Below are 21,864 nucleotides of genomic sequence, written 5' to 3'. Positions count from 1 at the left end.
CGCCTGTTTGGCAATGAAGGAAATTGGGGTGCATGGCGGCACTCGCTATCGGTCGCCTCCTGGTGCTGAAATTACCTTCTTTGCCGCAAATTGTTGCGTTTATAATGGCATATACACTAAATGACAACACCCGAAAGCATCGCGCGCGCCGGTGGCTTCTGGAAAGACTCATTGCGGCCTTGCATAGCCGGTGCTCCGCAATGTAATTGGGGACAAAATTTAGTGTCACTGCCGCCAAAATTTACGTTCGCCGGCATTTTGCGGCAGAGGGAGAGGGGTAGGTTTAGACAACCCCCGGGAGATGGTTATGGTTAGAGCAGAGCTTCAGTCCTTCATCTGTGCCCATCATCCTTCATAGTTCATTCTGCGTTAGGCCTTCTCTATAAATTGCCACAGCCTTCCCCCGGTGTCCTGTGTCTCTCCTCTCCAATATGGCTATTGTGATGGTGCCAGTTCGGTGTTTGCTCAGAGTAAACATTGTAATCTCCTTCTGAGAGAGACGTTTCCGCTGCCCGTGCCAAAATTCGTTCTGCAAGACTTTTGGGAAGGGTGTGGCGGAACAAAGGCATGTTTGCATCTTTTGTCGTTTGTCTCTAATTCTGGTCATTCTTCTGATTTTTTTTTTTTTTTTTTTTTTTTAATTCCCCCTGCATTTTTGGATCTCAAAGAGATCTACCTTTTACGGTTGAGTAGCTCATTTGGTGCAGAAATTTGAGGCTAATTGTCGTATTTTTTTTATTTTCCCCTCCGTTACATTTAATAGCAGACCCATGTTGTGAAAGAAATCTGGTTAGCACTGCCTCAATTGTGGCCCTAAAGATGCATACACACGTCTGATTTTACACCCGATTTTTTTTCAAACCGGAGTTTAAACGACTTGTCATTCAAACAACCAGTCGTTCAGACGTCTTGTACACACAGATGACAAAACGGCTGATATGCTAATATCAGCTCATTTACATGTCGTTTGACTGGTCAAAGGACTGGATAGAACAGACCAGATCAAACAAGTGATCAAAAGACTTTGTTTGAATGGCCATTACTTATACAAACGACTCCCAGTCGTTTGTGCTCGCGTACGGACCTAATGCTGGATACACACCATGCGTTTCCGCGTTGGATGCGTCCGTCGATACGCGTCGATTTGATTATTTCCGACATGTCCGATTCAAGCTTCGATGGATCGTTAGGTCGATTTGCCATACTTTACATGGCAATCGACCTAAAAATCATCGAAATTCGTTCGGAAATGCTCGGAAATAATCGAATCGACGGACGCATTCGACGCAGAAACTCATGGTGTGTATCCAGCATTACTGTCGTTTGAACGACAGTCCAATGGATCCTCCAAGCGGATCAGTCAAAACTGCAGCCATCAGTCCAATGATTGAACTTACACACATCCAACTGTCGTATGAACGACAAGTTGTTCGGAAAAATCAGACGTGTGCACGTACCTTAATACTCACCAAACACTAATTCTGCCTTGCCTGATGCTTTATTCATTAGCTGCTGCATCTAATAGCCAGAAACTGCTGTACACTTGCTCTATGTTCTGCTGTCTGACCCTGATTACCAAATGTGCAGCTTCTAAATGTAGCAAGTTAGAGTATTGTCTCTGAGATCTCACCTGATTGTGTTTACATAATACGCTTGTAAAGTGAACTAACTCATGCAAGTTTAAAACACTCTCTCTGGACACTTGCGTGGCTCAACTGTTTTAATGAGACAAAGGACAGCAGGAAAAGACATTATTTGTATTACTGTATAGCTGTATTTTGGGAGTGAATTAGTTTTTTTTTTTTTTTTTTTTCTTTAATCTATATTCAAAATGGCCTTTAATTACTGACGGCCCTGCCATACTGGGGTGTTGCTGTTAATATACAGCATCATGCCCTCGGGCAATGAAAGTCTATGGGGTAGTTCATACTAGCTGCGGTGCATTGCGCCGGAAGTTCCTTATCTAAGGCGAGCGCATACCTACATTACCGTGCGGCGATCTGCGTTGAACCAGAAGTCATGTACGTCTACGGTAACGCACATGCATTTAAAAGAAAAACTGCCACAGTTTTTAGCATTGCGCATGTACAGAAGCATATTTTAGGAATACACTTCCCTGCACGTCATTGATTTCCCAACAGGAAGTGAGCATCACTTCCTGTTAGACAGATGCTAGACTGGGATTACTGTGTACTAACACGGTAATCCCTATAGGCCTGTTTTTGGTGGTGCAGCACCTGCCGTCAATCTGTAGTGTGAAGCCGGCCTGAAGTGTTGGTCACCTGATCTGCTGAGAAGCATCTTCTGCCTGATCTGCTTCCCTACAGGAGGAGGCTAGTGCGGGTGTTTCTGTCTGGGCCATTGGGAATGGCTGTGCTACATGCACTTAGCTTTACCCAACATGAGGTCACAGTGAGGTCAAAGGAAGGCGACATTTTTATTGTCCGTGTACTATATCCTCTTCACTTCCACGACTGTTAGGACAAACCAATATCAGGACGGGGAATAGTATTTAACACCGCCAGGGATTGTAGCGGTAGAAGGGTAAACCATCATTCGGCTGGCCCTGCACCCAGCTCGCAGGCGGTGCCATAATACGTACACGCTTTTAAAAAAAAAATTTTTTTTTTTTCTTTGAAAGAAAGGTTTGACAATGCGGTTATCCCAGAAAGCAGAAAAATGGCCGCTAATTAATCAGCGTGGAGTTAAACAGACGACTGTGAATTATGATCGCCTCGGAATAAAAAAATAAATAAAAATCACAAGAAGAAGAAAAAAAAAAAAAAAAAAAAAAAAAAAAAATCTGAATGCTATTTAAAGGCGAGTGTGATTGCCAAAGCAGCTGACCTTTATCAAGGTTGATTATGCCGCAAGTTTTTGAGTTCAAGTGCCTGCGTAGGATAAAATCAGCTCTTCTCCCGTCCCCTGTCTGGTTGTGCTGCGCGGGAGAGCCTGCGTCTCAGAGAGTGCTCGCCATGTGTTGACAGGCTGTCTCTCTGTGCGGCGAGTGTCCCGTCCTGTTACCCCTCTGTCTGCTGCCTGTCTCTGGCAGCACGTGTCCTGTTACCCCTCTGTCTGCAGCCAGTCACTCTGTGTGGTGCATGTCCTGTCCTGTTACCCCTCTGTCTGCTGCCTGTCTCTGGCAGCATGTGTCCTGTTACCCCTCTGTCTGCAGCCAGTCACTCTGTGTGGTGCATGTCCTGTCCTGTTACTGTCCTGTGTGGTGCATGTCCTGTCCCCTCTGTCTGCTGCCTGTCTCTGGCAGCACGTGTCCTGTTACCCCTCTGTCTGCTGCCTGTCTCTGGCAGCACGTGTCCTGTTACCCCTCTGTCTGCTGCCTGTCTCCTCGATGACCTGCGCGCCTCTGGCCCGCCTCTGATGATCATTGTCTTGTGCTCTCTTACAGAAGTGCCTAGCTGCCATTCCATTTTCATGAGGCAAGAAACGTTTCTGGCTCACCCCAGCGGCGCAGAAGGTAGGCGACCGTACCGCTGTTGTGTTCTGTTTCGATATGTGCTAATCATGTACACCTGTCTCATCTTTTTTTCGCCTTCTCTGTCTGATTTGCAGGTTGCATTTATGAGAAAGGGCCTAGACAGTTTTTCGACGACACCTGTGTGGTGCCTGAGAAATTTGAAGGTAAGTAGCGAGTAGCTGAGTTATCTCTGGGGCCATAAGAATGTTGCCAAGGGGGGGAAATGCAAACTACTTGCTAAAAAGTGTACCTAAAGCAATACAACAGAGTAAACAAGTAGCTCTGGGTGACCCAAACCACTAGGAATGATGTATAGGGGGCTAAAATAGACCGAAAAGCCCTCCTACTAAAAAGCAATGCTTGGTGTAATTTGCCTTCTTAAAACAGAAGGAAACTTGCAATAATTCAGCTATAAGTGAACATTTGTGGTTACCCACAATGCACCACTACTGAATATGCAAATTATCCCTTTTCGCCCCTGTAAGCCAGGCTCACATCCAGAACCGCTGGTGTATAGCAAGCCTATAGCTTTACATTTTACACACGTGGGGTTGATGTGGCTGTGTAATATTTAAAGCTGTAGGCTTGCTATACACCAGCGGTTCTGGATGCTAGCCTGGCTTACAGGGGTGAAACGAGATAATTTGCATATTCAGTAGTGGTGCATTGTGGGTAGCTACAAATATTCACTTATAGCTGAATTATTGCAAGTTTCCTTCTGTTTTAAGAAGGCGAATTACACCAAGCTAAAGCAATACTAAAATGAGCTGAAAAAAGTCAGATACTCACTTATATACAAGATAAGGGTCCACACCACTTGCAGATAAAATTCCAACTTTTATTGAAGATCCATAAATGCTGTGTAGCAGCTACAGACAGCTGTTTTGGATTAAGTGCCCTTTTTACAAGGGCACTTAACCCGAAACCAGTGGGCTGTAGCTGCTACACAGCATTTATGGATCTTCAATAGAAGTTGGAATTGTATCTGCAAGTGGTGCGGACCCTTATCTTCTACAGAGCTATTCCAACCCTGTTGGTACAAGGGGTGGGTGGTCGCACACCCGCTGAGGTTTGCAGAGGTGCTGTTCCAGTCCTTGAAAGATGCTCCCTTTTGTAGAGGAAAGTTCTGGATCTCATGGAACCTTCTTGGTCCTCTCTCCATCTCCTCGTTCCACCGCTGTCCTTCTTTGAATTTTCGTGACTTTAGAACTTTTCAGCAGGGATGCGAGAGCTTCCGAAGACAGGCGTGTCTGTACTGCACATGTGCCCGCCTGGACATATGCGTACGCAGCACGGATCTGCTCGTCTTTAATAGTACTCGGGATGCGAGGGCATCCAAAGGTGAGTATCTGACTTTTTTTGTTGTTGTTCCAGCTCGCTTCAGTATCGTTATAAAGAGAACCCGAGGTGGTGCTTGGGGGGGGGGGGGCTACTTCAGCTGCTCAGCCCCCCCAGATCAAGTAGCCTACTTTTTTTTTTTTTTTTTTTATTTTATGAGCCCACCTCGGGCTCTCTTTAAGGGCTAAAATCAATAGATGGATAGATCTGCAGTGTTGGTTTTTAGTTGTAGTAAAGTGAAGTCCGCACAATCCAGGTAGTAAAGTCCAAAGGTTTTATAAAGCCATCAGGTACAGCCTAAAAACGTGCCTGATCTTTATGCTGTAACCGATCTTTATGCTGTAACTGATCTCTTCATAAAACTTTTGGACTTTTCCACTGCCTGGATTGTGTGGACTTCGCTTTACTGTTTTCCTGGCCACCTGGTCTCCAGCAGAATTGGGCAAAGTATTGAATATTATCAGAATGTCTTGGGGAAAAAAAAGGCATCTGCATTTGATCAATACCATAGATCAGGAGTTGATCAGTTCTTCCTCATGCAAATTTTAGAAGCTTGTGATATGAAAAAGCAAATGGAGCAAATTGGTGAAGACTACACGCTAATTATATTCAGAAAGCGAATGCTGATTTACCCCACCCCTTGATTGATTCATCGAGCTGTCGGGTAATTAATGATGGTTTCTGGGGCTTATTGGTCCTGTGCAAATTTCCTGTTCATGCCCTATATTTCACTTAATGTAGACCAGAAAAAAACAGGCAAATGGAATTTTTGATCAACTTTCTATTCTGTATATCTAAAGTCACATTTTCAATTATGATTGGCCAATCACTGACCGTTTTTACCACCTCCGTTGTATGACGATCTACAGATATTGAATACTATGAGCAGAGTGTGTAGGCAAACCCTCATACTGCATGGAAGTGGCAATATTGGTCAGTAGTTGGCCAATCAAAATTGAAAAATGTCTACTAGGCTTTTATGTGCCTACATACATCCACTTTTGATTGACCAATGTTGTATGAGAGCCTACCTACACGATATGATCATAGTATTCAGTTGGCCGTCACACTCTACGGAGGTGGTAAAATTGGTCAGTGATTGGTCAATCAAAATGTAAGGCATGTATCAGACTTTAGTTATGGAAGTAGTAAGGACATTGTTGGGTTGGTCTCTTTCTGGTTGCCCCGCCATATTGCCCTGTAGTTTGTTCTTTGTGTTAAAGTATGCCAGAGATGGACTGCAATGGTCTGAGTGCTCCCAAACACAACTGACTGCTTGTCGGGATACTTTACTTATTCTTTTGTACAATCTCCTTTCAAAAGAGTGTAACCCGTCTGTCATTGCCTCTGCAGGTGACATAAAGCAGGAGCCCGGCTTGTACCGTGAAGGCCCCACTTACCAGCGGAGAGGCTCCCTCCAGCTCTGGCAGTTCTTGGTGGCGCTATTAGACGACCCGGCCAATTCCCATTTCATTGCCTGGACCGGACGAGGGATGGAGTTCAAACTCATCGAGCCAGAGGAGGTCAGTATGTCCGCCCATTCCTGAAATATTACCGAACCACACCTATGTGATCCCTGCATAACCCACTGGTTATTTGTTCTGTATTGAGTGTCACTTTAAATACCTAAGGCCTATTAAAGTGTACCTGAGGCAAACCTTGGATCAAAATCCGGATACTTACAGTGTCTAAGTAGAAGGAAGCCTCTGGATACTGTAGAGTCTTCCCACGCCATCTACCAAACCACCATTGCCGCTCGTGGACCCTGAAAAAATCCGACAAGAGCCGCGCTCCTCTTCACGCATGGTTGCGGCTGTACACAGCTTGCGTGGGTAGCTCTATGCTGCTGCGCAGGCGTGGCCAGGCTCATGCATGGAAAACAGCGCAGCCCTGATCTTCCTGAGGGTCCTATCAAGCGGTGGCAGCGGTCAGGATAAGGCGGGAAGACTCTACAGGATCCAGAGGCTTGCCAATTCTTAGGTATTTGTTTTTTAACCCAAGGTTTGCTTTAAAGCGGACCTGAACTTCCTCTCTGCTCTATAGATAAGCAACAGCATAATGACCTTTCCAGAAAAAACATTTCTCTGTTACAGCTGGAATACATCTGCAGTGTCTACTTCCTGCTTTCATGGAAGCAGACATACGGCTAACATCCTGTGTTTACAAATCAGCTGCTCTGCCGAGGCAGCCAGCTGACCCAGCTGAGAGATGCCAAACACAGGGAACAAATGCACATTCCAAGACAGCACTTGCCTTTATAAATGGGTCCACAGACAGCTGGTCTGCTGATAAAAAGATGCAAATACATGCACCTGTGTCTGCCGTACCGAATCCAGCAAGAGCTGACGGGGCGGCCATACACAGGAGAGACCTCAGTCACACACAATCCTAGACTGACCTGTCCCTAGGAGCTGCATAAGTAAGAATTTCAATAACAAAATACACTAGGGCACATCAAAAGCAGGGTCCCCGGCTCTGCCACTGCATTGGGACCCCCCACCCCACGTGCAACACCAAAAGAACATTTATTGGGGGGGTCCAGCTGAGAGACCCAATTACACTTCTGATCAGTTACAGATGAGGAAGGATTAGGCAGGCTAAACCAGGCATGGGAAACTTGGCCCTCCAGCTGTTAAACCGGATCAGAGCTGAAAAACCTAACTATAACAAGTAACTTGTCTATATATCTTATCTAAAGTTTAGATAATTTACACAGCAAATCTAGCTGCAAACTGCTTTAATAGAAAATGATTATTTCTTCCTGTGATACAATGACAGCAGCCATGTTGTTTGTAAACATTACACAGAGGCAAGCTTATCTGTATCTTGAGCAAAAAACCTAATCCTCCCTCCTCCTCCCTCCTCCCCTCTGCCTCTGAAATCTCTGGCTAGTAATCTCCCCCTCCTCCTGCCCAGACTGAGTTCCCATGAGCCCTTGCTACTGTCTGAAAGTGCCTTGGCTCTCTGAAAACCTGTGGGCGTGGCTTATTTAGTTTATAAGGAATCAGAGCATTAAAACAAAAACAAAAAAGTATTTGGCTTGAGGAATGCCCTATAAACAATAGGAAAGGAACACAATTATGCAATGTGTAAAAGTTCATCTCGGATCCACTTTAAGGAACTACAAATCCCACAATGCATTTTCCTTTGAGTCATGACTGTGGCTGTCAGACTCCTGCAATGCATTGTGGGGTTTGGAGTTCCTTAACAGCTGGAGGGCCAAGTTTGCCCATGCCTGGGCTAAACTCTCTAAAATACATACAGGTTGCATTTCTCTGTTTTTTCCTTCTGCCCTGTGCAAGAGTTCAGGTCCGCTTTAAATAACCTAGGTTAGGAGAGAGATGTTCTACCTTTCATAGGTAATCGGTGTTTTTGTGCGTTTGCAACTTTAATTTGTACTTTTATTGCTCCCATTAAGTTGGGCGTCGTTTTATTGAATTGCGCTCCTCGAGCGACTTGCACTAAGTGGCTTGCCAGGTCCGCCATCTTTCAGATCTGTTTGTGTACCGCCTAATGGGTTTACCTTGACGTTCCTCTGCATTAGACTGCCTGTGTGTGAAACGATAGCTAATGTATCTTAATGAGGCTGTGCATTAAACCCGCAGATACTCAAAGAAGACGACGTCGCGTTTTTTTAAGTCTCCCATTTAATAATAATGAAAACAGAAGAATTCTTTTATGTTCAAAAGCATTTTTTTTCCTTTTACTGGAACTTGAAGTGAAGAGATAATGGAGACGGCCATTTTCTCAGTTTCTACACAAAGACCATTTGCCCGGCTGTTGTGAGGGTGTTTTGTTTTTTATAATCTAGTCAACAAGATACTGATAAAGGCAGCCATGCACTAGACTATTTTATTTTTTACCTGATTACACATAACATCTAATCAATTAAAACTGATAGCTTTACTACCAATACAATTTTTTGATCGATATACAGAAGTAAAATCGATCTAGAAAGTGATTTATGATGCCATGTTTTTTAGTTTGTTTTTCTTTTGGGGGGGGGGGGGGGGGAAATTAAGGGGAACCTGAACTGAGTAGGATCTGGATTTTTCCTTTTCAAATAATACCAGTTGCCTGACTCTCCTGCTGATCCTGTGTCTCTAATACTTTCAGCCACAGCCCCTCAACATGCATGCAGATCAGGTAGTCTGGATTAGCTGCATGCTTGTTTCAGGTGTGTGATTCAGTCACTACTGCAGCCAAAGAGATCAGCAGGACTGCCAGGCAACTAGTATTGTTTAAAAAGAAACATCCATATTCCTTTCAGTTAAATAATACCCGAAGTGACATGATGAGATAGACATGTGTATGTACAGTGCCTAGCACACAAATAACTATGCTGTGTTCCTTGTTTTCTTCCTCTGCCTGAAAGAGTTAAATATCAGGTATGTAAGTGGCTGACTCAGTCCTGACTCAGTGCGACCCTCACTGATGAGGCATAACGCATAACTCAGTCACACACACGATTGACGGACTTCACCAGGGCTGCCCCTACTCTCTGGAACTCTCTCCCACCAGCCGTCAGACTCGCCCCCACCTTTAATACCTTCAAACAAGCTCTCAAGACTCACCTCCATGCTCGCATACCCCCCTACACCAGCATCATAATATGTTCTGTTAGACCACCTCTCAAAAGACGCACCTATTGTCTCCACCCCACCCTTTAGATTGTAAAGGTGGCCATACACTGGTCGATTTGCCATCAGATTCGACCAACAGATAGATCCCTCTCTGATCGAATCTGATCAGAGAGGGATCGTATGGCTGCCTTTACAGCAAACAGATTGTGAACCGATTTCAGCCTGAAACCGTTCATAATCTGTGGTGCTGCTGCTGCTGCCCCCGCCCGCCCGCATACATTACCTGCTCCGCCGGCGCGACTCCAGTCCCCCGGTCACCGCTGCTCTGTCTGCGCTCTGGTCTCCAGGTCCGGCATGCCTCACTTCTTCTTGCCCGGCAGGAAGTTTAAACAGTAGAGTGCGCTCTACTGTTTAAACTTCCTGCCGGGCTAGAAGACGTGAGGCATGCCGGACCTGGAGACCAGAGCGGAGACGGAGCAGCTGTGACCGGGGGGCAGTCACGCCGGCGGAGCAGGTAATTTATGCGGGCTCTATTGCGTCAGTCGTCGGGCACTCGAACGCCGCTAGCGATGCGCGCTTTACCCGCGGGCGATCGACGGTTATTTTCCGCACGGCGCGATCGACGGGATCGGACGAAATGGATCGAAATTTGGCGTGTAGCGTGAACGATTGGCAGCAGATTCGATCCCAGTGATCGAATCTGCTGTCGAAACGGGCGCAAATCGGGCCAGTGTATGGCCAGCTTAAGCCTCTGCCAGGGCCCTGCTCCCTAATGTATCCAGCTTGATTATGCAATCTTATTAACAACCACCCTTCTTGTAGACTCGAACAGTCTCTATCTTGACCTATGACACTGTATTGTTATCAAATCATTTGCATGATCTTGTTTTGCTGTGAGTTTCCGTATGTTCTACCTGTATGTTAACCCATTTATCTATTGTGCAGCGCTGCATAATATGTTGGTGCTTTATAAATACAATTAATAATGAGAAATTCCAACTATAAAACACTTTCCTAGTAGAAAATGGCTTCTGAGAGCAAGAAAGAGATAAAAAGGGGAATTTCTTATCGGTGAGGTTCACACTGTAGTCACTTCCTGTCTGAGTCAGGACTGAGTCAGCCACTTACATACCTGATATTTAACTCTTTCAGGCAGAGAAAGAAAAAAAGGAACACAGCCTAGTTATTTGTGTGCTAGGCACGGTACATACACATGTCTATCTCATCATGTCACATGTCACTTCGGGTATCCTTTAAGGTTCCCTTTAAGTAATCAAGATATTGACAAGATCCCACTTGAACATTTTGCGCGCAATCGATGGTAAATAGACCAGTTTACCATTGTACTCTTGGAAATTACGTCAGCGATCCTAATATCCGTTGTCGATCATATAGGTCTTCCAGCTTGCACGCAAATTTATTTATTGAGCTGATCACAGACTTCCTATTGGTTTCGATTAGGCCAAATTCCTAAGCCGCATACGGTTTGCATAAAATTTGCATGCAAGCTGAAATATTAGCATCTCAGCGACTATCTCTAGTCTTTAATACAGTTAAATCACCGATCTGATCTGGATCCAGTATGCACATCAGGTTTTCTCTCTCCACTGACTGTATTCTTGTTCCAAGTGTGACTCAAACACAGCTACCGTTCTTCTTGCTGTGTCCAGTCCCAGGAGGGGGTGTGGCCTACACGCCCCTGTCCCCATCCTCTCTGCCTGATTGGATGAGAGAGCGAGGCTGCTATAGTCATGAATTGCCACCCACCATTGTCATGGGGTTGTTTTTATGGTGTGGGATGATGTGGAAGGGGACACCCCATTGTGACGTGTGGAGCGGGCTTAAGTTGGGATGTTGCGTTAAGGGCGGGCTTATACTCTTTCTTCCTGTTAATCTCTGTGGGACGGAGGTGTGGCCAAAGTGAAGGTAGGTGTTGCCAAAGTGGGAGGTAGTGAAAAGAGGAGCTGAGTGGTTTGTTTGAATCTTTGGGAGGAAGGGGGAAACCATGTAATTGCTAAAGTTCAGGCTAGGGGTTGGTGGCAGAAGGTTGGCTTGGAGGGGGGCAACTTGGCCTTTTAGTAGAACTTTATTGTTATTAAAGGACAACTGTAGCAAGAGGGCTGTGGAGCCTGCCTTATTTATCTCCTTTTAAACAATACCAGTTGCCTGGCAGCCCTGCTGATCCTCTGCCTCTTAATACTTTTAGCCAGAGACCCCTGAACAAGCATGCAGCAGATCAGGTGTTTCTGACATTTTTGTCAGATCTGACGAGATTGGCTGCATGCTTGTTTCTGGTGTGATTCAGACACTACTGCAGCCAAATGGATCAGCAGGGCTGCCAGAAAACTGGTATTGATTAAAAAGAAACCTTTATGGCAGCCGTTGTATCCCTCTCACTTAGAGTTCACTTTAATGTTCTTTTCTTTATTTGATTGCTTTAGAATGACAAATGTGTTGCATGGCAACAAGTGGCAGCAGCTGGATTCCCATCCGTTCATTACATATATTTGTATTTTTATTGATAGGTGGCACGGCGATGGGGCATCCAGAAGAACAGGCCTGCAATGAACTACGATAAGCTGAGCCGTTCTCTGAGATATTACTATGAGAAGGGAATTATGCAGAAGGTGAGGCTCGGACTTTGTCTTTCGTACGCTGGCCTTTATTGATGAGTGATGAACAATCTGTGCTCCTGTGATGAGATTATGGTACAGCCTATATGTACAGCGTCATTTTCTCCAGAGTGGCTTCCATTTCTACAACACAAGAGGGTTTAGGTCGAAACAATACTATTTATTTTTTTCTCAAGAAGCAATATTTTATTTACTTTTTTTTTTTTTTTTTTTTTTTTTTTTTTACAAGATTCTTTAAATTTGAATAATGTGGTCGGTAAAAGCTCACAGATCTTGAAATAAAAAATAAATGTCCAGTAAGCGCTAAACTATTGCATAAATTGTATTTATTAAACCTCATAACAGTCTACATGCATACATATTCTGTTGCATAAAATTGTATTGAATAAACCTCGCAATAATTGCTGGTCTGTGAATTGTATCCAATAAGCACAAAGCTATTGCATACAATTTGCATACCAGCAGTGGGATGTATGTATGCTTGCAGACTGTTATGAGGTTTAATAAATACAATTTTATGCAATAGTAGCGCTTACTGAATATTTTTTGTATTTATAATTAACAGGGAATAAGCGGGATATTCCCCTTCCAGATATAGCTCCTGATTTATCAAAGGCTCAACACAGGTTTATTTCAAGATTTTTAAAGATATAAACAAAGTGAGGGTGATCAGATTACGTACATTGTACACCACTCACACAAGGACACGCCCCTTCCTTCACTCAGCAGAGTAAACCAGGTGGACTGTTTGGGCTTGCTCTGCTATGCTGTCTCTAGGCTTGCAGTGAACATGGGGTTTTCTTACAGGTTGCTATTATAGGGATCATGATTGTAAGTGGTCAATAAGATGGAAATAATTGTGACTTGCTAAGGCAATCACTGCTAATTTTGGGTGGCCATATTCCAAGTTGCATAAAATTTGAATTTCCACTCTATAGTAACTTGCATCTTGTACACCATTCCCATCCATGGTGGCATTGTAGGCAGCGCGGTGTGGTTAGCATTCCCGCCTTGCAGCGCTGGGTGCCCGGTTTGAATCCCAGCCGGAGCACTACCTGCACTGAATTTGTATGTTCTCCCTGTGTCTGCATGGGTCTGCTCCGGACACTCCATTTTCCTCCCACATCCCCCAATAGGTTAATTGGTTATCCCTTAAATTGGCCCTAGACTATATGTACACTACACATTTATGGACATAGGACTATGGTAGGGATAAGGTTGTGAGCCCTTGTGAGGGACAGTTAAAGTAACTCTGAAGCCTCTTAAAATTCCACTTTTTATTAAAAAGCGGAATATAACCCTGCATTTCAACTTTGCTCTAAAACTTTATTTACAGCATATTATATGCAACCAGCATTTTTTTTTTTTTTTACTAGACCAGCATTGGAAGGGTTACACAGAGCTTTAAAGTTCCATGGAGAGAAATGCAGACGCATCCGAAGTTTAGATAGATACATTTAAGTAAACACAATGTAACAAGTGGTGAATGTGACACACACTGACTGTGCAGGAACTCCCGGACACAGAGAGAGAGTGAGTTACATTCCTCACTTGTTACATTGTGTTTACTTAGATGCATCCGAAGTTTAGATAGATACATTTGCTATTCTCTCCACTGAACTTTAAAGCTCTGTGTGTAACCCTTCCAATGCTGGTCTAGTGAAAAAAAAAAATGTTGGTTGCATATAATATGCTGTAAATAATGTTTTAGAGCAAAGTTGAAATGCAGGGTTATATTCCGCTTTAACGATCCCCTTCTACACTATTACCCCATGTAAAAGGCCGCTATCCCGCGGCAGAATGCTGTATTTAATACCCCCAAATACCTGGGGAAAAATTGACGACCAGGAAAGTCTTTCCTGCCCGGGGAGGCGGAGCTTTGAGCTGTAGCTCTGCTGCCATTAGCATCAATCACCGTTGATCGCCGCCTCTCCCCCGCCCCTCTCAGTGAAAGAAGACTGAAAGGGGCGGGGAGAGGCGGCGATTGATGTGAGTAGAGGCAGAGCTACAGCGCTAAGCTCTGCCTCTACAAGGAAGCTCTCCCCCAACATTGCGCCGGTGTTTGGGGGGGTTAAAAAACGCGTTTTGCCGCGAGATAGCAGCGTTTTACATGAGATGATAGTGTAGAAGGTGATTGTTAAATAAAAAGTGGAATATAACCCAGCATTTCAACTTTACTCTAAAACATTATTTACAGCATATTCTCGGCAACCAGCATTTTTTTTTTTTTACTAGACCAGCATTGGAAGGGTTACACACAGAGCTTTAAAGTTCCGTGGATAGAAATGCAGACGCATCCAAAGTTTAGATAGATACATTTAAGTAAACACAATGTAACAAGTGGTGAATGTTACACACTCTCTGGCTGTCCTCCAGCTCCTGCAGTCAGTGTGAGTCACATTCCTCACTTGTTACATTGTGTTTACTTAAAGACAATATACTCTGTACAGTGCTGTGGAAGATGTCAGCGCTATTTAAATATTAAAAAATAATTGTGTATTAAATATTTCTTTGTGCAATTTGAATTAAAAAAAAAATTAAAATTTGATGTTAACCATAAACTATGTTGTGCTTTATACGAAGGTCGCCGGGGAGAGATACGTGTACAAATTCGTGTGCGACCCAGAAGCCCTCTTCTCCATGGCCTTCCCAGACAATCAGCGGCCGCTACTGAAAACTGACATGGAGAGACACATAAACGAGGAGGACACGGTACCCTTGTCGCATTTCGACGAGAGCATCCCCTACATGCAGGACGGGGGTTACTGCAACACGCACCCCTACAATGAAGGATACGTTTACTAGCGCTAGAATCGGACAATGGATTTCACTTTTCTTCGTCAGACCCAAGGAAAGCAAAGTACACTTTTTATATATATATATAAAAATATATATATATATATAAAATTTATTTAGTAGTTCCTAAATGGGCTTTTCCTGTTGCATATCTCATACGGTCTGCCATGGACAGAGCACTTTAACGATGGGACTTGGGCTAAAATGTAAACCATGTATGTAACAGAGTGAACAGAAGATGGATATAATAGTCATTTATGCTCGGGACGGGGAATATAACGCTCACGGTACTTCATTTCAAGTCATGTCTGTATTTTTTTTTTTCCTGTTCAAATCTCATAATATATTGTACATTATTATTTTTTGTTTTTTTTTTAAAAGCCTGGATACAGTTAACTTTTATTGCTAAATAGCTGTGTGTGACGATTGTTTCTTTCCTTCAAGATTAAAGTTTTACACCCTCAAGGACAATCCGATTGTTCTGCATGGTTGGATATTGTGGGCAAAGCTATAAAAAAAACAAAACAGTATTTCTTGGTGGTCTTGGTCCCTTTTGTTGGTTAGTTAAGCTGAAGTCCATGTTCTTTGCGTCCAAAGGAAAATGTTTGGACACTGACATGACCAGTTGTAGTCACCAACATGGTTGCCAAATCTTGAATAGCTGTCTAAGCTATCCTGGTTCTGGGCTTATTTACATATAACCACTGCCTATGCTGCATCTAACGAGCCACAAGACCTGTCTACTTAAAAATTACAGGAATGAGTTGGCAGCACTGGTCACCACTTATTTGTGGAAATTCACCAAGTATGGAGGAATGCAAACGGCCACCATTGCTAGTTTAAGGGGGAACTCCTTGAAGTGTTTGTAGATAAAGCATCAAACTAAAATAACCTGTATTTAAGAACGTTACAAAGTTGTTGATTGAGCTATCAGCTGGAAAAGTTTTCAGTTTTTTTAAATGTAGCTCTCTCGTAATCTCCACCGATTTCCCCCTTTGATGGTCCTCCACCGATTTTCTTTCTTCCCCAACTGCATCAGTCAGCATTGAGGAAATGTGGCTAGAACTGCTGTAAGGTTTTACTGATTGGAGCACAAGTTGCACAAAGTGAATGCTGGTTTGAGATTGGCCGGTAGCCTGTGGCCTCAAACTTCATTTTAGGAGTGGATTAGGCTGTGCCTTTTACTAACTGAACAAGGGAACAAGATGACTTCTAAATACTTTTTTACAAATTGAACGCATTGCTCTACAGTATCAATTTGTTTTTTTCTAAGAGGTCGAGATGGATTATGAAATATTTTACTAAAATCGTTTTTTCTGCCTAAATAACTATGTAACTAATCCTGAAGGTGCAATTCCTTCTAATGCACAAATGTGTTTATATTATGGTATGTCTTTGCTGTTCAGAAAGCTCCTCGAAGGACTTCTTATTTCCATTGGTGGAAGGCCATAACACAACCCAGAATAGAAGCTTGCTATTAGTTCATTGGTTCATTAAGCCAAACAACTTGGCCCAAAGTAGGCAGCCCATAAATGTCCTCAGCTAACTTATAATCTTTCTAATTTTTAACGTTCAAGGAAGTCTGGCATCTCTGTTGACCTTTCAAAGATGTCTTCTGGCCTAGCTCTGACAGAATTGAATCTGTCAATAATTGAGTTCAGTGGCTTTCCCCCACCAGTGGCTAAAAAATAGTGTTTTGAGATTGGAAAACTCACTCAACCAAATTTTGTTTTAAGTAATGTATGGAAAAAAGGGTTTAATGCTTAAAATGCTAATGGCCATTGGCCAAGAATCATTCTTTGTAAATGGACCTTGTTGTCTAAATCAAAGTACCACATTGTACCTTCAGGAATCTTTTCCAATTTGCACATGTACTTTCCTGTGTACTTGGGTAGCTCTCAGTGCCAGATTTAAACTGAAGTCATACTTTGAATTCTCCAACTTCGAGATCTGTCTCCACTCTTGCTGTCCTCCAGATACCAACGCTATCAGATTGTGCACCAGAAAGATAGGAGAAATGATACTTTCCGCTATATACTATTGTTTAATGGCTGCTTGGTTTTCTTTAGTAAGATCTACTGCTTAGCGGAAGTTTAAATATAATTAAAGATAATTTCATTGATCCAGAGAAAGTCAGAGACAAATTTTATTGATCCATAAATATAACTGCAATAGTCATTCTTCTTCATGCAGTTTATACATTTTAATTGGGTCAGTTAAAGTCCAAGTAATAAGATAAATTGGGTATTGTGGCACCAGTCTGTTTTGGATCCCAGAAATTTCTTATCATGCACACAAGTAACTAAAAATTCCAGTGCAATGGTGGTGAAAACTGGGATTGTAGAGATCTACATAGATTTGTTTCCATACGGCACTTAGAAAAAAGAAAAAGCATTAGATTTTGGCCTCAATCTTTTACACACTTTTTGACCTTTGTACAACCCAGTGCATCCCCCTTAAACCTGTAAAACTTTGTTTTCCTTATTTTGTGGTAAAGTGAAATACTTAAAGGGAACCCAAGGTAAGAGGTATATGGAGGCTGCCTTATTTATTTCCTTTTAAACAATACCAATTGCCTGGCTGTCCTGCTGATCCTGTGTCTCTAATACTAGACCCTGAACAAGCATATTCAGATTAGGTGTTCTGACGCAACTGGCATTGTTTACAAGGAAATCAATCTGGCAGCCTCCTTCTCCCTCTCACCTCGGGTTCCCTTTAAACATCTTTGGGCCCTAGCATCATGACCACATCCTAAGCTGCCCAAATGTCAGCTTGAAATCCTAGATCTAAATGAGGCTGGATCATGTGACCCATGCCTAGACAGTTGATAAACCAAGATTGGCTGCAACAAGCTATGTGCCTGGTCAGTTCTGACGTTAGTCATTGGTTTGTGGACAGTATGAATAGGCCAGGTCCAGCTCTAGGTCAGAGTAGTAAAGGCTTAGACAGAGGGACCCATATGCAATTTTTTCACCTGAGTTATCTCCTAGGAGATAATTTTCGTTTTCTCTTTAAACTAAATTTTCAGCATTTTACAATTGAAAAAGTACTCTAAAGTTAATGAAAAAGTACTATCCGATTTTTTTTGAATATTATATTGCTTGCTGGTGGCGTAAAAGGAATTTTATGACAAGTTGTGAATATGTCACCTTGGAGAAGACTCAGGAGAAATTGAATTGCATATGTGCCTGGGCCTTTTTGTGTACACAGAAAAGTGTTTTTTTGGAGTATAAAATGTTTCTTCAGGCATCTTGTGGAACTTAGATTTAGGTGGCAATGACATTTTTTTCAAAACTAGCTATGTATGTCAGACACTAAGTAAAAATGGATCTATATACATGGTTCCCAAGTGTAATGACATCAATGTCCTCCCAAGTGTTGATAACATCACCAATGTAATATGTCTGTATATTTTTGGATTCCTTATTTTTTTTCTGTGGGAATTGGGTTGAGATTAGTGCAGATTCTGACTTTAGAGAGAGTTTTTTAAATCCACAGAAATTAAAATTCACCTGAGCTGAAGCAGCTAATCAGGTTTGGAAACTAATGATTAATTACCTGACAAACTAATCCTTCTCAATTAGCGATATGCAAATACTGTTCAGCCCAGGGGATTTGATGTGAAAAGTCAAAATCCAGATACCTTCTCAAATCTTTGCGAAAGCAAAACCATAAAGATGACAAAGTCCACCATGGTTTACCTCAAGTGTTTCTGGTCACCTGATAAGATGGGTGTGCCACGTTTTCCATAAAAAAACATAACTCCTTTTCAGGTGTTGCCACTCCTTTCCATGGGAGTCCTCTTCTTCAACTGGTTGGAGACCCCAAAAAGAACACTACATTGGTGGAATACTCCGCTAAGAGTTTGAGGACTCAGAGGCTTGTAAGGAAATTTGCAGAAAAACGATTGCACTCTTAACTTTGCAGATCTGTCGTGCTTTTATCTTTAAGAGTAACCCAATTGGTGTTGAAGGAATGAGTAGAAAAATGTTGAATATAGATGGTTCAATAACCTCCTTGTTTCTTATTGTTTTAACACCTTTGCAGTCTTCTGTGGCCTACTTGGACTTAAGAAGCCACCCTTCTGAACAGATCTTTCTTCCTGGCTGGCAAAAAGTTAACCGAGAAAGCTGTATTTGTATAGGAAATATTTTTAAAAGCTGGGCTTGTGCGGCAATATAAATATATGAACCCTAAATGTTAACACTTTTTTTTTTTCATGAAAGTATCTAGGCTCCCTTCTTTGCTTCTCATTGGCCTGAATAGTATGGCTGTAAGTTACCACTACCTATCTGAAATCTAGTGGTGCGAGAGGGTGCCGTCCACTCAATCACGTTAGCCAAATGAGGTAACCTGCTGGGTCCCCTAAAGTAGTTGTGCCAACTTCAGAGCAGTTAGTGTTTTTCAGAGCATGAGGCCAGGCAGTTGCAAGCCTAGTAACTGCCAGGCCTGGGAAGGCTAACTGCAAACTGAAGAGTTACCGCAACACCTGTCATACACCATACAACCTTGACTGCATAATCCTTTTCTTTATTGCAGCTTATCTTGACTCTAAATTTGGGAGGCTCCTGCTCATCTGTCATCAATAACCCTGTAAGCCTGTAATATAAAACACCAGAGAAAATATAGATTTCTCAGCAAACTCTCCATTGCCAGCAAAGAGGACCTGTTCAATTTGTTTCTAGTGTTAAAAAGTAACGCTGACCTCATCTTGTATTATTTCAGCTACCTGGCTATACTGGCTTCTAAATTCTTTACTAGAGACTGTCAATGAGATGCTTGGAATTCCAGCTTGCATACAAATTAAATGCAAATTTTATGTATCATGGAATTGAACACATGCCGTCAGCGGTTGTAGCCTGCCTATTTTTCCACTGTAGATTTAAAGGCAAACGTTTTGATTTATGAAGGTTCTTTTGAGTTGGAGGACATAAGAGATCCACAAACCCTGGGATAGATTTTTTTTTTTACCTGCCATTAGGTGGCAGAATTTGCAACCTTTGTTAAGGGACATATTAGCCCAGGGTTGCTGAAGGGTCACTAAATGCGCAGTTATGTGTTTGTGGTGCCCAGCCGCACAATGACTTTTTAAACCTGTAAAGGTTCAGTTCCGTAGTTCATACTTGAAACCGACCATCATAACCGCTTTCAAAATTTACCAGGATCATTTTGTGTTATTGGAATTTGCTCAGATGTAAACATTCAGTTGGCCATTAGTTCAGGTTCACTGGATAGTCAAATTATCTACTGATGGGCCAGAGCGGTTTTCGTTGAAGTCTGTGTCTTCCCGTTTTCAACTGTTGATATCGGCTTATGTGTGTCTTTTTTTGTTTCCACTAAAATTGAACAAAGGCCATGTTTCAGTGCAGGTATCAACAGGTGAAAACTGGCAATAATGCAGAGGTTAAATGGCCACCCGCTTGGGGAATCACAAATTCTGGCAATATTTAGCGTTCTTCAGTTTCAAATGGCAAATGTTTTTTGGGTTGAACATGAGGTTGACACCTGTTGGAACATCAACACAACTGTGTTCTCTATTCCTTCCCTGCTCAGGAAAACCTTCATAAACCAGGTGCATTGTGTGTTTCTGTTTGACTGTGTTTTTTTTTTTTAATGAAGTATATTTTAAACATTGATAAATAGCACTAAAAAATCTTGATGGGAGGAAAACAATAATTTAAAAAAAACTGAGGCTTGAATAAGCGATTTTAATCAATAGGAATTAACTGTACTCTGAGACATGTTATTACGCTGTTTTGGAACAGCGCGCACTCTACTGAGGAAAAAAAAAATCCAATACACTTAATAGGTACTTTAGTCCTTTTTAGATATGGTACCCATTAATATGCATTTATGCCTTTTAATGCTGTGTTACGTTCATAACATGTATAAATGCTAGGGGGAAAAAAGAAAAAAAAATTGCTTCCGCTGCTGTTTTTTCTGTACTCTTTATCTTTGGCGCTAAAAAAGTTACTAAAAGGCCACGATACGCATCGCTGTAACTGCAGGTAGCATTTCAGGACAAAAATAAGAGACTGGTTCATTTATTGTGGCGTTGACATAGCTTGGCTGCACTGCAATCAACTCTTCTGCAAATCAACGGACAGTGAGCAGTTTGCTCGCCGCAGGACTCGGGGATTTCTTCTGAAACAGAAAGCCTGGCGTGTTAACGGACTGCTAAAAAAAATAAAGAAAAAAACAGAAAGGGAAAAAAAAGAGACGAGGAATCTGGTTGGACCGATCTGGTTGTGCTGTTGGTTTGGACACTTGCGCGCAACACAGGAGTGTAAATCTGGGCGGCAGAGAACATTTCTACGGTTATATTTCTGACTTTTGTTTTAATTTTTAAGCGGAAAACCTGTACAGAAAAGAGGATGTATTGAAAATTTATTCAAACCTTTCAAGCTTGTCTTTGTGGTTTTTGTTTCATTTTATTGTGTTGGTTTTATTTGTGCTTAAAGGGAACCTGTACTGATTAAATTTATTTAAAATAAACACATGAGGTAACTTCAAATGAACATTACATAGTTACCTTGCCATCAGTTCCTCTCAGAAGCTCACCATTTTCTTCTGACAATAATCCCTTCCAGTTCTGACAAGATTTTGTCAGATCGGAAATATATCAGTTGCTGTTAATTATAGCTGAGAGGACAACTGATGTGCCAGGTAATGTCCATGTTTCCCTATGGCTCAAGTGGGAGATGTTACAGTTTAACAGTGTGCTGACCAGAAAGCTGTTATGAGGTAATGGCCATTTTCTTAATGGAGGACAGGAAATTCCCTTGATCACAGTGGACTAACAGGACGTGGGAGAGGAGAAAGAGATTGAGGAGTAGACTACACGGGTGGTAAGTATGACTTGTGTCTGTTTATTTTGACTTTTAATTTTCAGTCCAGGTTTTCTTTAAAGCACACCTAAAGTGGATCTGAACTCTTGCACAGGGCAGAAGGAAAACGCAGAGAAATGCACCCTGTATGTATTTAGAGAGTTTAGCCTGTCTTATTCTTTCTCATCCATGACTAATTACAAGTTTAATTT

The 21,864-nt window shown here is 42.3% G+C and overlaps 1 protein-coding gene across 5 annotated transcripts in view; it reads left to right on the top strand.

Moving 5' to 3' along the window:
- The window catches only part of ETV1 (ETS variant transcription factor 1), a 115,175-nt gene extending 93,946 nt beyond the window's left edge, over positions 1 to 21,229 (top strand). For all 5 annotated transcript variants that reach the window (XM_068235091.1, XM_068235089.1, XM_068235088.1 and 2 more), the window contains 5 exons: positions 3,407 to 3,475; positions 3,571 to 3,639; positions 6,167 to 6,336; positions 11,922 to 12,023; positions 14,613 to 21,229. In XM_068235091.1, coding sequence (XP_068091192.1) covers positions 3,407 to 3,475; positions 3,571 to 3,639; positions 6,167 to 6,336; positions 11,922 to 12,023; positions 14,613 to 14,834 — 632 coding nt within the window. In that variant the 3' untranslated portion in view covers positions 14,835 to 21,229. The remainder of the gene's footprint in view (positions 1 to 3,406; positions 3,476 to 3,570; positions 3,640 to 6,166; positions 6,337 to 11,921; positions 12,024 to 14,612) is intronic.
- The last annotated feature ends 635 nt before the right edge of the window (positions 21,230 to 21,864 follow it).

The sequence above is a fragment of the Hyperolius riggenbachi genome, chromosome 5 (genome assembly GCF_040937935.1).
Source record: "Hyperolius riggenbachi isolate aHypRig1 chromosome 5, aHypRig1.pri, whole genome shotgun sequence".
Taxonomy (NCBI): domain Eukaryota; kingdom Metazoa; phylum Chordata; class Amphibia; order Anura; family Hyperoliidae; genus Hyperolius; species Hyperolius riggenbachi.
This window is presented reverse-complemented; position numbering and strand designations above follow the sequence as displayed.